Consider the following 16,331-nt stretch of genomic DNA (forward strand, 5'->3'; position numbering starts at 1 on the left):
GCCGACTAAATACTTTTTTTCCCCACTTTAGCTGTATAATTTACTTTTGCACATTCTTCTGCAGAGAAGCTAAGTTTTGAAAACAAGTATGTTAAATCTTCTAAAGTTTCTACAAACTGTAGATAAGAAAAAAAAACCGTTTTGGAACAAAATAATACCACACACTGTTGTTTTTTTGTATCCTTGTTTGTTTTTTTCACACAAACTTTTTAATATGAAGTCTGTCAATAAAATGCAAATCCAGACAAAATCATACAAGAAAAGATCCATGAGTTCAAGGTATATTTGCAAATATCGGTTACAGCTGCATACAGTCTGTGTGTGCAAAGCAAATTTTTACCCATCACAAAGGGAGAAAAAAAAAAAGAACCATTTCACAATCTTCACCATACAATTATGGCAGACACACAGGATGAACAGAAACACTTAAAAGCCAATTCTTAAAAATTGTTGTTGAAGAGCGATCACATTTACCAGTCTCTTCTTGGCATAGATGTACTCCACATGAAAATGTTAGATAGTTTAAAACAATGTTTCATTTGTTAATTAGCAACTGAATTAAAATACAGTTCATATATCGGTGACTGGTGAATTGTAGCAAATAAAATAAAAAAATGATCTTGTAGCATTGTTCTTCAGATGCATTATTCCTGCAAATAAAAGAAAAAGGTTAATATGACGACAATGTGAGCACATTAGTTTTTATTATGACTAAATGTCATAACCCAAAAGCAAAAACCATGTCTTAAACACAATTTCACATTACAGCACGTCTTCAGGAAAGAACATGTTTTTACCAAAATAGTGCAGCATAGGCTATTACTGAGCAGTTCAGGGCCAGTCTATTTTACCTCATTCCTGACCAGGCACTTTTTTAGCTTTTCAATCATACATGCGCTTTTAACGGCTGTAAAAAAAATAATTCACTTTCGGATATTCAAATAAATGTTGTTTCTATTTTCATGATACATGGGGCTGGTATTCTGTCATTTCTACTCATCTTTGCTAATATCATGGGAAAATGTAAATAAAAAATGGAAATACACATTTATCACCTTTAGGACCACTAACGCTGATATATTGGACACGCCACACACTTGTTGCGTACACGCCACACACTTGTTGCATGCATACCAAGACTGGGGATGAGGGGGGGCCATGCATACCAAGACTGGGGATGAGGGGGGGCCATGCATACCAAGACTGGGGATGATGGGGGGCTATGCATACCAAGACTGGGGATGATGGGGGGCCATGCATACCAAGACTGGGGATGATGGGGGGCCATGCATACCAAGATTGGGGATGAGGGGGCCATGCATACCAAGATTGGGGATGAGGGGGGCCATGCATACCAGGATGGGGAAGTTTACCAGTAGCTGCTGAATTACCCACCCTAGGCTTATACTCGACTCAATAAGTTTTCCCAGTTTTTTGTGGTAAAATTAGGTACCTCGGCTTATATTCCCCTAATGCAGACTATACTTTCCATGATATCTCGTACTTAGCAGCAATTTGGTACTCTCCTGCAATCTATTGGCAGCAGTGATATATCAGATACATAAAAATGCTTCTGGTTAAACTGCAGATTCTCAGTGTATTCTGTGTAATGCAGCCTCTCACTTGTGATCAGTTTCTCCCTGTCAGCTCTAAGGGCATGGTCATACGTTTTTTTTCCAGCAGTCAAAATGACTTTTTCAAGTGTAAGAAGCTTCAGGAATAGATTTTTCTCTACTTTTTTCTGGGCATTTTGTAAGCCTTAGCGTTTGTCATCTCCTGAACTGCTTTGTCAATGTTTTTTTTTCCCCTGCTGGCATTTGTGGTTAACATTTTTCAGTGGTTTTTGGACATTTTCTGAAATCTATTAAACAATGGATGAGTGTAACGCTAACTATTTTTGGAGGTGAAAATGCTTACAAGACACCGTCTTTTTAGCCTTCCCGATTACTTCTATTATGTAGTATGAGCTAGAGAGTCTTCCTACCAGGAAAATGCCTGAATAATTGACATGTCACTTCTTTTAAGAGCTTGGCATATTAAAAAGTCTGAAGTGTTTCCAAGATACTCAAAAACCTGAATATATGAACAACAAATTGTTTTTCCATTGAAAAATCATTGTTTTTTTAATGGGTAGAGACGCTCAAAAAAAACGCCAGAAAGACGCAGTGTGAGCAGACCCAAAGGTGCATGAAGCTGCATCACAGATACATTGGAGAATCTTATAGTACTTACAGATATAGACTGACGGTGTGACATTTTATAATTCAGCAGCTAATCATTGTATCGACTCAAGTACTAAAAGATGGTATAAGTAGAAAAAAATCATCATGTTAAGCTCTACGCAGACAACATATTCAACTGGTAACTTGAGTGACTGCTTATGTTTGTCATTATATAAAGAATGAATACCATAAGGTAGTGATAATCAATTTTCTACCTTTTCATCTTTGCGCCTGTCTTCCATTGTTTCATCTTCTTCATCTACAAGGCCATCTCCCTGGTACTTGTCATGCGTCCATTTCGGACTACTCCCAGACTTTTTGAAAGGGAACCTTCCTCTTCCACGCTGGAAGTTGCCACGTCCCCTTGCTCTTCTTGCCCAGTAATCCACTCCATCATCTCGGTCATCATGCTAGACAAATATGTTTTGTTTGCTTAGTTTACAAGCAAGTGATATTGTTTTGCATCCTTAGGTTGCTTCACATTTGTAAATTCACCATGACAGATTAGTATTCCTACATGCTTACAGGAGACTTTACGGTCCATTCTTAATATAGCAGACATTTATTCAAAATTCACTCCCTACAACTGAGTAACAAACAAAAAGAAAAAATAAGAACCTGCTCGCTGAAAAAAGGTATGCAAATAGCGTTCCTCCTTAGAAAAAGGAGCTGTCCCCAGGTCAAAAGTGGGCAGCCTTTGCCGCTTATTTTGTTTCCACTGCTATGAGAATTCCATTTAGTGCTTTTTTTAACCTGCCACAGTTGCAGCGATATAGGCCTTTTATTTAGTGCATTTTTATGGTCTTTACTAAGGAGGCATAGTTCTCATGGTAATGCAGAGGAGCCTAAATACACACCCTCAGAACCGTGTGAGACACACCCCCTTGTATAAACCACAGAAATTTGAAGTAAATAAAAAGGCCCATATCACTGGAACTGTATGACAGATTAAAAACAAATGATTACTCAGTGAGGCAGTGTGAATAAAATAAAAACATTTTTCACCTGGGCACAAGCCCTATGTAAGGAATTAAAAAGGTCTCTTTACTGCCACGCACAAGGTTAAATATCCATGAAAAGTCAATGACTGACCCACTGAAGAGAAAAAAAACCCAGCATCACCGACATGGAGAATGCCAACAGGCTGACATTAAGAAATGACATCTAGAACACATGCTTTAAAGGCAACATGACGTGAACTGCATGGCTTTACCCAGCACTTCATCACTAGGTTAGTATATGCTCCATGCTACGCTATAAAGGCCTGTGTCTGATGGAAATAAGCAGACATTTAAGGCTGATCATTAGGATTTACCTTTAAATATACAATATCTCACAAAAGTGAGTGCACCCCTCATTTTTGTAAATAAATATTTTATTATATCTTTTTGTGGGACAACACTAAAGATATGACACTTTAATACAATGTAAAGTAATCAGTGTACAGCTGGTATAACAGTGTAGATTTGGCATGCCCGCTAAACAACTCAACATACAGCCATTCATGACTAAACCGCTGGCAACAAAGACGAGTACACTCCTAAGTGAAAATGGCTAAATTGTGCCCAAGTAGCCATTTTCCCTCCCTGATGTCATTGGACTCATTAGTGTTACAAAGTCTCAGGTGTGAATGAGGAGCAGGCGTGGTAAATTTGGTGTTATCTGGTCTGGTCACTGGAAGCTCAACATGGCACCTCATGGCAGAGAACGCTCTCTGAGGATCTGTAAAAATGATTGTTGCTCTACATAAAGAAGGTCTGGGCTATAAGAAGATTGCCAACATCCTGACACTGAGCTGCAGCACGGTGGCCAAGACCATACAACGGTGTAACAAGACAGGTTCCCCTCAAAACAGGCCTCGCCATGGTCGACTAAAGAGGTTGAGTGCACGTGCTGAGCGTCATATCCAGAGGTTGTCTTTTCAAAATAGACCTACAGTCTATCTTCAGTGCTGACCCATTAACAGATACAGAATATTTACAAAATGTGAGGGATGTATTCACTTTTGTGAGACACTGTCAATTTATAGCATTCCTTTTTAATGATATAAATGCATATTGTGATTTTAGATCTTGTTTTAGGAGTTCTGCACTGTTTATTAATATTCTAGACGATTAAAGCTTCTGCTAGGGGCTTTAGTGGTACGTAGCTATATTGTGACTTCGTATAAATCCAAAAAAGCTGCATATAAACTAGACACCTCGATATCTGGAGTAATGGGACTGATAAAATACAAACAAAGCCCTGATATATGATTAAATAAATTAAAGTAAATATTCAGAGGCAACACAGAAAATGAGAGCTAAAAACAGAATATAAAATAATAAAACTAACAGTTGTATTAATAGCAGTTACAGATTTCTGGTAGCTAAAGAACGTAGATAGTTGTAGAGACACCTCCACTTTCTTCACACTACCTACTTTCCAACAATCTATAAGTCCTGTTTCACACATCAGATTTTTGATACGTGTGCTATTAGTAATTTTTGTGGCTAGATCACGTACCCATTACAATGAATGTGCCTTTTCACTTTTTTTTACCTACCATTTTTTTCCGAAAATAGAAAACTAAGACATCTTATTTTGATCCATTTTGCGGATCAAACTTGACAGTCCAAGTCAATGGCCCTGTGAAAAAACATAACACACGGATGTCATCCGTGTGCTGTCTATATCTTACTGTTTAATCGGTAGGACAAGCGAAGATTTTTTTTTCCCATACGTGAAAAACACGCAACAATGATTGTAACAACAGGCACACAGACCAAAAATAGGTCTAGCACACTAGAAAAAAAACAGACTTTCTCACATATGAGAGAAAAAAAAAAGGATGTGTGAAACTGGCCTAAGGCTGATAAATATATGTGGCATAGTGGGCAGTTTGTTCATGCATATGTAAAACCTTGAAAACCCACCAGGAAGTATTTCTTGCTTTTAGGAGTATATTCTGGATCCCACTCCTCCTCTTTAGATCGCTTTTGAAAACTTGGTGCTGTATTCACAGGAGCAGTACTCGTTCCAGCAAACACCCCTCGAGCACGGCCTCTGCCTCTAATTCGGAACTGCTAAACAATTGGTTTAATTGGTGAAGTGTTCCTTTCGAACATGGCGAACAAGACGATTACGTGCACAATTTGTGTACGATAGAAACTGCTTGTAAAATGTAACTTACTGCCACATATCACATGCCTCAGCATTTAGGAACTATTGCATATAAGGACATTAATTCAGTTGTGGGTCAGTGTAAACGATAGTCCCTGTAAATAAAAGTCATATCACAAATGCAAAGTACTCAACAAAATGACAAAAGGTGATTTCAGGGTTCAAATATAGAGGAGAAAATTCTGAAAGCAACTAAGACAGCTATAAGAAAAGGTAAACCTCTGCTGGTGTTCCAAAGACAGATTAAGATAATCAGCAGTCTGCAATAGTCTACTCACTTTGCTTGGTATTGAGGAGGTATTCTGTCGACTAGCTTTTATAGTATACTCACAGGCCATTCTTTCGGAGCTCCAGCTTTTAAAGAGAACCTGTCACGTCCTAGGTGTCCTCTAGACTGCCCCCATAGCGTTGTTAGTGATGTAATGTGCATCACTAACAAGCGGTTTTCATGAAAATTGGTGCAGCTATAATGATTTTATAACGTTTAATATATGTAGATCCTACCTGCGTTTTCAGTCATAGGGGTGTGCTTGTCATATTCAGTCCTGGGTGGGTGCAGCATTCACTCACTGTTGGCACCGCCCATGTATTTGAATCCTGCTCCCGGCAAGCACCAATATTGTGGGGCGCAGGCGCACTTGTATATGTCCGGCCGCCTGCGCAGTGAGGCTGTGTGATTACCAGCTGGTAATCACCAAGAAAACGCATTCTAATTTGAGGGGCACTGTGTTATATGGCAGGGGGAGCGGAGCAGATTGACATTGTTTTATAAGAAAAGATTCATTATAACCTGTGTTTTAATAACTTAATCCTCTGCGCTTTCTGGCAGTTGGGTCCAGCGGGCGGTCCTAATAGTGACTGACAGCTTTCCCTGTATAAGTGTGCATTCATAGATAGCTGTCAGTCACTGATAGGACCGCCCACTGAACCGAAAATCCCAGAAATAGCAGAAGATTAAGCGATTAACACACAAGTTATAGTGATTCTTTTCTTGCAAAACTATTTATCAATTTGCCCAGCTCCCCCTTCCCTAACACGGTGCCTGCAGATCGAACTGTATATTCATGGTGACAGGTTCCCTTTAAGTAACCCCAACAGATCATTTCACCAAAAAATCTAAAGAGTACAGACCTGTAGCAATTTTTTGACAATAGGTGCTAAGGAAATCCTGAAAAAGATTTGGTACAGGTACTTGGGAAATTAAGTTAAAAACCTCTGACATAGGATGTCTGACCAGTGGGGGTACTACCTCTGGACCATGTATCCTGTTTTTTTCCTCTAAACACAGGGCAAACAGCGAGGAAGGGTGCATTTACTGTCCTTTAAGGTCTATGGTAAACGACAAATGTAGGACTTGTAATAAAGGGGTATTCCCATCTCCAAGATCCTATCCTAATATCTAGTAGAAATAATAATAATACTATTATTATTATTAGAAAATACTTCTAATTAGAAATTTAGTATACTTATTAATTGTTGTGTCACTTTCCCCATGTAGGGTATTGTAGTTGCTCGGTTACGTATCCATAGTTCCAACCACTAAAAGCTCTCTGTCATTATTTGCGTGGTCGTAACTATGGATACCTAAGCTTCTGTAATGTCCTGCACATGGGGTAAGCATCATCGTGAAGCAAAAGAAGTATTCTACATTTCTAATTTGAGGTATTTGCAAATATTATTATTATTACAACTACTACATATTGGGATAGGATCTTGGAGATGGGAGTACCCCTCTAGAGAGACTGCATAGTGTATCACACGCCTTACACTCATGTTTGTCCTGGTTTTAGAGAAATAATGGGAGACTCCCAATAATGAAACATTCATGAAATATCCTATGAATACAATAACACTTCGTCATCAAAATACCCTTCTAAAAGGTCACTACATACGAGTCCAGTTCTTGGATTGATTTCATCTGCCGTTTACCATTAAAAGGAAAATGGAATCTGAACCCATATTACATGGGAATCAGTTTTCTCCCCCAAAAAAAATGTTCAAAGCAATTAGTCTATGACCAACACAAATTACAACTACATGAGAACAGATAGCAGGAATGATGCAACATGATCATTTCAAAGATGGTGATCCACTTACAAAAAAAAAGAAAAGAAAATATCTTGTCATAGAAGTCTAGAAATGGAGAATGACATTGGAGAGAGGACATCCAGTTATTATCCATATTAATACACAGGGAACATAGGATTAAATGTGAGATGCCTTAATAGTACTGATTGGAGTCTGTCAATATGGAGTCTTGGCTGCAACGAGTACTAAAATCTCAAGGTGTGTACTCTGCTTTTAGATACCCCCTTACACATTAGACATATGTTGACCAAATTCACAGATATCAGTGGGCTCGGCCAACAGGGGCCTAGAGACTTCGTATGTTGGGGGAGGAAAGAATCTGGAATGCTCGATTTTGGGAATGAGGTGCTTTTGTTCTCTGAAAGATCAACAGAGGCTTTCTCATAGAGAACACAGGAGCACTTGGCAGAGCAAGTGCTTCTGTGCATGGAGGACTCAGGAGAGATAGCTGCCAACCAAACCATCAGTGTGATAGTTATCTATTGAGTACTGGGCCCTTTAGGCTCCAGGATCACATAACAATAGCCTTGTACTGTACGCATAAGCTTGGAAGACAGTGCAAACACTGCAATGATTTCACTAGTTTCTACAGTGTGGAAATCATGGGAAAGTATACTTTATTGCAGAAAATCATTCAACACATGCCCTGTCCTTCGGTAAAAATGAGAAATATACTTAAAAAGTATTTTATTAGCTCCTTAGAAACAAGTAGCAAATTCCAGCTATGTTAGTGCCAGCACATGCTGATGGAGAGGTAGCTTTCAGTCTTTTGGCAAGGTACAAATCTCAAAGATAATATTTGTAAAAATTGAAAGCACCGATATCAGCAGAAAATAAATAAAAAAAAATTAATTTATATATACAGTATATGTATATAGAGTGTGCAAAAGTTTTAGGCAAGTGTGGAAAAAATGCTGCAAAAAAAAAAACGTAAGAATGTTTAAAAAAAAACAACAAAAAAAAACATATAGAAGTGTTAATGGTTTATATTTATCAGTTAACAAAATGCCTCACTGTTGCCTGTAGACACTCATTATCATACCACTCTTCATCCCTTCAGCAAATAAATTGCCTTTTGATACAAATAAATATTTTACATTTTGATTCTTCAGCCCAGAGCACCTTCTGCCATTTTAGTTGAGTCACTTGACCTTCTTTCAATGTAGAAGGTAGGGTTTTTGCCCGCTATTCTTCTGTAAAGATCACTTCTGACCAAAGTTCTCCGAACAGTAGATGGGTGTAGCTGTGTTCTACTGGTTGCCGTCTGAGCTGCTGCCAAAGTTGTAAATTTTCCGATATCGAAGGGAAACAAGATGTGCATTAAGTTGCCTTGGCTAACCACTGAATCTAGGGTCTTCTACATGGCCCATCTCTTGGTGTGTCTTCAAAAGAGCACATCTTGAAACAAATTATTGCTGCAGGCTCTAACATCCGCTGATGTCACGACAAGCGCTGGCAGCAGCCGGGGGTCACGATCTTCCTGGTTCCAGGTGGATGCCAGGCTGTGGGCGGGGTTACCACCCACGTCACACCCGGCATCCACCGCGCACTCTGCCTCTCCCCAGTGCACGGTGGATACCGGGTCCGACGCTGGGGGGTAACCCCGCTCACAACCCAGCAGCCACCGCGGGGACCCCAGTACTGAGTCACGCCTCACTTGTCGTGACGTCGACGCTGGGGTCACGTGATCCCTGTGAGCGGCCCCCGATAGCGCTGCTCACAGGCATTATCAACAGCAGAAGGTATTTACAAAAAGTCTTAGGGACCTGGGGAGGGATAGACGGGGGGGGGGGGAGGGGAGGGGGGACGGGGGGGTAATCTAAAGTACCGCACAACCCCTTTAAAGGGTTTGTCTCAACTTATTCTGTGGACAGGTGACGACATTCTAAGTGATAACTTGCTGATCACTTTGGGTTCCCTAATGTTCATGAGAAGTGGGTCTCTGAAGTGCCCGATTGAAAGGATCAATTGGCACGCATATACACCACTTCTGAATTTATTCTTTGGGACTTCCGAAGATGGTAGCTGTCCAAACAATGGGCCAAATTTTTGTTCAACTTACAGTCATCTAGTATGTATGCTGGCAACCTTAACTCCTTCACGCCGTGGCCCTTTTCCATTTTTGCACTTTCGGCTTTTACTCCTCTTCTTACTAGAGCCATAACTTTTTTATTTTTTGGTCAATATGGCCATGTAAGGGCTTGATTTTTGCGGGATGAGTTGTACTTTTGAACGACATCATTGTTTTACCATATTGTGTACTGGAAAACAGGAAAAAAATTCCAAGTGCGGTGAAATTGCAAGAAAAAAAAAAAAGTGCAATTCCACAATTGTTTTTTTTTTTAAAACCATGTTCATTAAATGCTAAAACTGACCTGCCATTATGATTCTCCAGGTCATTATGAGTTCATACATACCAAACATGTATAGGTTCTTTTTTATCTGAGTGGTAACAAAAAAAATCCAATGCTTGTTTAAAAAAAAAAAGTCGCCATGTTCCGAGACCATTTTTCGGGATCTGGGGCTGGGTGAGGGCTTATTTTTTGCATGCCAAGCGGACGATTTTATTGATACCATTTTGGGGTAGATACAATGTTTTGATCGCCCGTTATTGCATTTTATTTCAATGTTGCGGCGACCAAAAAAAAAAAAAAAAAGAAGTAATTTTGGTGTTTTGATTTTTTCTCTCGTTACGCCGTTTACTGATCCGATTCATTCTTTTTATATATTGATACATTGGGCGATTCTGAAAGCCGCAATACCAAATGTGTGTATTTAATTTTATTTTTTTTAAAATTGTTTTGTATGGGGCGAAAGGGGAGTGAATTGAACTTTCATATTTTTTTAAAAACTTTTTTTCACTTTACACGGGCGTGTGGGGTAGTGTGGGAGGAGTTAGAGGCAGAGCTCCTCCCACCTCCCCCACACTCCTATCTACATAGGATCTTATCAGTAGCAGCTATCTCCTATGTAGATGGGAGTGTGGGGGAGGTGGGAGGAGCTCTGCCTCTAACTCCTCCTCCTCCGACCTACAAAGAATTTTATTAGTAGTAGCTGACATCTCCTATATTTAATGTAATCATCTTTCTTCATTGAACACCAGATGTTCTCTTAATTGAGAATTTTAAAAATGAAAGATCAGATTTGACAGAGACAGAAGCAGATTTGTCTGATAAGACATATTACAAAGTTTCTTATTTTCATGTGTAATATTGATTTATTAAATAAAAAGTGAAACAAAAGTTACTGTTTATGACTTGGAAAAAGCAAGTTTGCAATGTTCCATGTACTGTAGTAATACATTAGTAATAAGAGCAGAAAATTAGTCAATATTAGATCAAGGATTTGTAGAGGCACTCTGCTGGCTTGCTGAATATCTTGACATACAGGCCCCGATTCATCAAGACCTGCGATTTTCACGTCGGTAAGGGGGGGGCTTGCTGGACTTAAGACACCCATGCCTCTTAATGACTAAGAAGTACTGACAAGTGGCGTGCAGCTCCTTGTGTGTCTCGATACAAGTCTTACTCCAGTCAGAGATAGACGTAAGATTTGTGGGGTAAGGAATGCTGTCTCTCATCATGAATTTGATGAGTGCAGGTTGCCACGTCCTGCCCAGCTCCGCCGACATGGTCAAAGCTGAGGGAAAATACTGTGAGAACATCATAAGTTGCAGAATTCAGGCCCATAGTGTTGTAGCAAGACGACATGCTCTCTCTATACTTATGGCCAGAAAGCAGTAATGCATACTGATGGTTCCTAATAAATGTTCTTAAAATAAAGTTAGGGTGGAATTAGCCAAAGTGTCCACATTTTACCATACAAAACTTTGTGTAGATGTTGCATTCTTACATAGAGTTACATATCTATCAATTGACATAAACTAAACTAATACTCACTATATAGATCATTAAAACTTACAAATGTGCCCCTGGGCCTACTGATCCCTGGAAAACCTGGGTATTCTTTGGGCTCCATTGGGCCTTTGAATTCCTCATCTCTGCTTTCCTTCTTATTGTCTTGGTCATCATCAGACAGAGAAGGAGATGGCTCATGATCTTTTCTTCTTTTGCTGTATAAAACAAAAGCCACACATAACACACAGAGAACGCTTATAAAAAAAAAAAAAAAACAACACCACCACATACAAACAAGACAGACGTCAACATCACCAATTGTATCTCTTACAGGAATTCTGGATGATATAGCCCCAATTACTCTCAGTATATCTTCGCCTGCCCCAGAACTGGACATTGTGGTCTCATGGAATATACAGATTGTTACTTTACAATGTAAGGACTTATCCTTGGGGAACTATACTGTACATTGCGATACATAGTCTGTTGGCTGTCAGTATTGCAGATGGTAAATTAAGTTCCATGGCAAAATCATACAGGTGAAAAATCCCAGTGACCTACTTAGTGTGAAATCACCATAAGTGCACAAAGCGCATAGTTTATGCTTTATTTGCCGACTACAAAAATAACCATTTAGGAGTATTATGGAACTACAATACTGGTGGCCTTTTCCTAGGATCGATGGGGACCAAAACCGCAGCACCTTGCCAAGTCGCTCACTGAAGGGGCACAGCACCCTACATTCAGTAGTGGCTGCGCCTGGTATTGCAGCTCACTCACTGCAGTGAGTGAAAAGGACCAAACTGCAATAGCAGTCAAAGTGGCTAAAAAAATACAGTAAGTTACTGCGTCCCCTTCATGTTTTAACAGGCACAGCACTGTAATTTTGGTAGTGGCCATTTGTGCAATTGCATCTCGGACCTATTTAACTGAGAAATAGTACTTGTGCCTAGTTTGGCAGCTACCAAAAGTAAAGTGCTGTGCCAGGCAAATAATAAAGATGATGAAGCTACATCCCCTTCAGTCAGCTGAACAGACCATCAATAATATTATCATGGAAAATGCCTTTAGGAAGTCTGAACACAGCAATCTAAAAGAAGTCGCGGAGTCCTATGTAAAAACAACTATTGAATCGTAAAACATTATGAAACATTTTCCTATACTCTGTAGTTTAAGTTATCAACATTACCAATAGCTCTGCTAGCTGTCAGAGAGTTTAATCCCATTCTCATCTGCTACCACAGCTAACAAGCATTGAGGTGTAGAAAAAAAAATGAGACTCTCCATATAGATAAAGGTGCATAGATATCTCTCTTTTGGCAAGTGTTCATTCCATGGATGTCTATGGACACATATATTATGTAAGTCGGAGCCTTATCTAGCATACATGTCAAATGTGCACTAAAACACTGTTTGTACCTAGCCTTCAGGGTTGCATTTGTATCCAATATAAAACATGGAGTGGCACCAAAACACAGAAAGGTCTAAATCTTTTAACTATAGTTTTTCTCTTAGGGCTCTGGTTCTGGCTTAAAAATGCTGGTACAAAATACTGCCTAGAATACTGACTAAACTACACCTTGTGTGAACGTGCACAATATCCACTAGTATTAAAGCCCTTCATCAAGATCCTAAAAACAATTCATCCCTATTGCATCGCTATTAAAATATCTTGATTCTAAAGCAAAAGTCCGGCTGGTGTCCCATACTCCTGATGAAGCTGCACATGGAGGGAACGTGTCAAGGGGGAATCTATGAGTACTGTATGATTTTAATATGTCGATATCCAATGTAGTAAAGTAATATTAGTACAGGGTGCAGGTTTCAACATATAACCCTGTTATACTTAAAATATTATTCCCATCTCTTGCCTTTCATGGCAGAGACGCTTCTAGCTCCCGGCCACCATAGGCAGGGCTACGAAAAAAGCAACTACAGCTGCAACTTGGGAGTGTTGTGCTATACCGCTTATATGAATCCCATTCATTTACACAATCGCAGCTATTCTCTGCTCTTTTCATCATCCGTCCCTCTGGTGGTAGGAACCTAGACAGTAGGTAATAACTTGAAAAGTAAAGGTCGTTTGCTCCTCTTCTCCCCCACACACCCTTCAGGGTCTCCGTCCTATGCCACACGCTGACATGTCCCTCTTGTATCAATAAAGGACATATTTTAAGAAGATTTGGTGAGTGCTACCTTTGTCTTTTCCACTTTTCAAGTTTAATTTATCTTGGATGTGTACCGCCGGTGAAATCATGTAGCATATGGTCTGAGGTGTTTCCTTGTGATTGATTAGGGAAAAACAGCATGGTGCCCTGAAGCTTCTCTTCTGTTGAAGAGTAGATAATAACCCTTTATGGCTATGTGCCCACGATGCAGATTTGAAGCAGAAATTTCCTGAGCATTTCTGCAACTCCTTGGCAGAAAAAACACATGCAGATTTTACATGTGTTTTTTCAGCGTTTTTACATGCTTTTTTTCCCCAAGAGTTTTTCCAAGCGATTTTGAGCATCACTTGGAAAACGGCTTGACAAGTTGGTCACACAATATAAATCCATGCAACCGGCATGGATTTATAATGTGTGACCAACTTAGAGGAAATTTCTACTATCAAATGCTGCATCTAAAGTAAAAAAAAAAAAAAAAAAAAGAAGTAAAAAAATAAAAAACCTTATTTATTTTCACCTCTCTGACAGCCCCCGGTCTCCTCCCGGCCAAGTCCTCTCTCCTCGGCATCCTGCGGTATACTGGCAGGACCTGCGGTGACGTCATTTAGTCAGCTGATGGTCACGCGACCGCTGGACCATCAGCTGACTAAATTACGTCACCGCAGGTCCTGCCAGTACACCGTGGGACGCCGAGGACGCGGCCGGGAGGACACCGGGGGCCGCCGGAGAGGAGTATGAATCATTTTTTTTATTTTTTACTTTATAATTCTCTTTTTACTTGCAGGTACGATGGTACCCGGGTCGGATGAGAGTCTCCTCTTCTCCAGACCAGAGTACCATCCGGGTAAAATCCAGGATTTAAAAAACAAATAGTATCAATGCAAGGATGAAATAATAAAATAACTTGTACTCACCTGGTAAATTTCTCACTGCTCCAGTGGTCCTGCCAGTCTTTGCTACCTGTCCTGCAGTCATGACATGCTGATCATGCCACCCACCACTGCAGCTTCATATACAGGCATCACTACTGAGGAAAATGACTAGCTGCTGTGATCACATGCATATCGTGGCACATCATCACTGCAAGGCAATTGCCAGATTTCACTATTCAAACTGAATACAATAAGCAATAGATCTCTTCGATCTGATGAGGCAAATACACTTACTGTGATAATCCATGTAAAAAGTCCATGCTATGTTTATTATTAGGCATTTCAATTATCAGAAAGGATCACACAGCCATGGATTTTCACAGCAAGTACACCAACGTCATCAGGTCTAAGATCTATTTAACAATGCATATAGTCTGAATAATGAAATCTGATAACAGATCTGCTTTAACAAAAGCAGGTCAATTTACTAAGAAAGTATAATTTATTTTATCACATTCCCTGCTTTGAAGCATTTATATTTTTTTTTAATCCCTAATGTACAAAACAAGACCATAATTTGACTATAAGGACTGGAAAACCTTTTAATCTGGTATCACTCTGGTCCAGGAAGTCAATTTCTTTCTAACATTCCCCTTACAATTTGTGTTTGTCTATTTTTGTCCTTTTTTGTATATGGAATGCAAAATCTCATTATATAAAGTTAAAAGATCTATATACAAATAAGTGACTGATCATACAGTGGAGCCATTGTTAAACTAGAAATAAAAATGTGAAACTACCCCCCATAACGAACAATATACACGCAAAGGACAAATGACATCCTACTGCGTGTAATAAACTCTGCTCTTAACTGTAACAGAAAGATCTCCCAAAAATATCTGTCTCCAGGCACAAACAGCAAACAATGGTGGAAATTCTTCATCACTTCAATATTCTCTGTGACATTCAAACACAATAAATGTTTTTTTTTTCCTTCATTGACATTGAAGAGTCAACAGCAAACTGCGGTGTTATGAGTGGAAAAAGTGGAATCAAGCAGAAAGAACCAAAGTTCTTACACAAACGGGTTCTAGAAATGCACTGCACTGAAGTCCAACTTCCTGATGTTGCCTGGACAATAGGACACAATAATTTGTCATTTTTTTCAGTTAGCTTGCTATTCCAAAGTTTTTGTCCTCATCCACCATTAGTCGTGTAAAAGACAAATACATTTTTGCTGTAAAACAAACAATTGTGATTGTTTACGTTAAGCCAATATAGAGACAATTAATTCACAAAGCATTCACAGCTTGCTACAAGACGGATATGCATGTTACTTACTTCTCATCCTTGAACACTTTCATTTCCTTGTGCTCTTTATGGGCCTTTTCCTTCTTGCGAGAATCACTAGATTCCCGGGAACCCTTGGAGTCCCCTCGTTCTTTGCGGTGCTCTAGCTTACGACGATCTGTATCACCCCGCAGATCAGTTGAGCTACTCTTTACTTTCTTTTCAATCTAAAGACAAGGCAAAGTCATAAAAAAATTCCTTAATAAGTGAAACAGAGGGAGTTCAATTATGACAACTGAGGCAAACTAAAAAGATGACTTCTCGGATGTTAGATAAGAACAAAGCAATAAATTGTGTGAGGCCACATGGTCAACCACTATAGGCACATCAATGGTCATAACCAATACTGATCAGCGTTGCAACCGGAGATTGGTGCTCATGTACTTTTGGGGGTGACCTGAGCAGCTCTGGAAAAGGAGTGGCAGTGCATCGGTAAGGTGCATCTACTTTATTTCAGAGCATGGTGGAGAAGTTGTTTTTTATCCTCCAGGGGTGAACAACTGCTTTAAGACTTTAGTTTTTCTAGTGCCGAGTAAGAGCTCATTCAGATGTCAGTTTTTCACGGTTATCTAATAGTCCATGGTGCTGTTCACATGTCTATGTATTCTGCCA

At 39.5% G+C, this 16,331-nt stretch overlaps 1 protein-coding gene across 5 annotated transcripts in view; it reads right to left on the reverse strand.

Moving 5' to 3' along the window:
* Nucleotides 1–241: 241 nt before the first annotated feature.
* The window catches only part of BCLAF1 (BCL2 associated transcription factor 1), a 50,810-nt gene continuing 34,720 nt past the window's right edge, over nt 242–16,331 (reverse strand). Inside the window, exons 8-12 of one of the 5 annotated variants that reach the window (XM_073671298.1) lie at nt 15,711–15,886; nt 11,394–11,544; nt 5,138–5,284; nt 2,438–2,632; nt 245–650 (exon numbers count right to left, since the gene is read on the reverse strand). In XM_073671298.1, the coding sequence (XP_073527399.1) occupies nt 645–650; nt 2,438–2,632; nt 5,138–5,284; nt 11,394–11,544; nt 15,711–15,886 (675 nt within the window). In that variant the 3' untranslated portion in view covers nt 245–644. Of the gene's footprint in view, nt 651–2,437; nt 2,633–5,137; nt 5,288–11,393; nt 11,545–15,448; nt 15,607–15,710; nt 15,887–16,331 lie in introns of those variants that run through there. The other 4 variants (XM_073671297.1, XM_073671299.1, XM_073671300.1 and 1 more) reach the window with 4 other exon arrangements.

The sequence above is a fragment of the Phyllobates terribilis genome, unplaced genomic scaffold, assembly GCF_046119375.1.
Source record: "Phyllobates terribilis strain yellow unplaced genomic scaffold, ASM4611937v1 Scaffold_3__8_contigs__length_932513732, whole genome shotgun sequence".
Lineage (NCBI taxonomy): Eukaryota > Metazoa > Chordata > Amphibia > Anura > Dendrobatidae > Phyllobates > Phyllobates terribilis.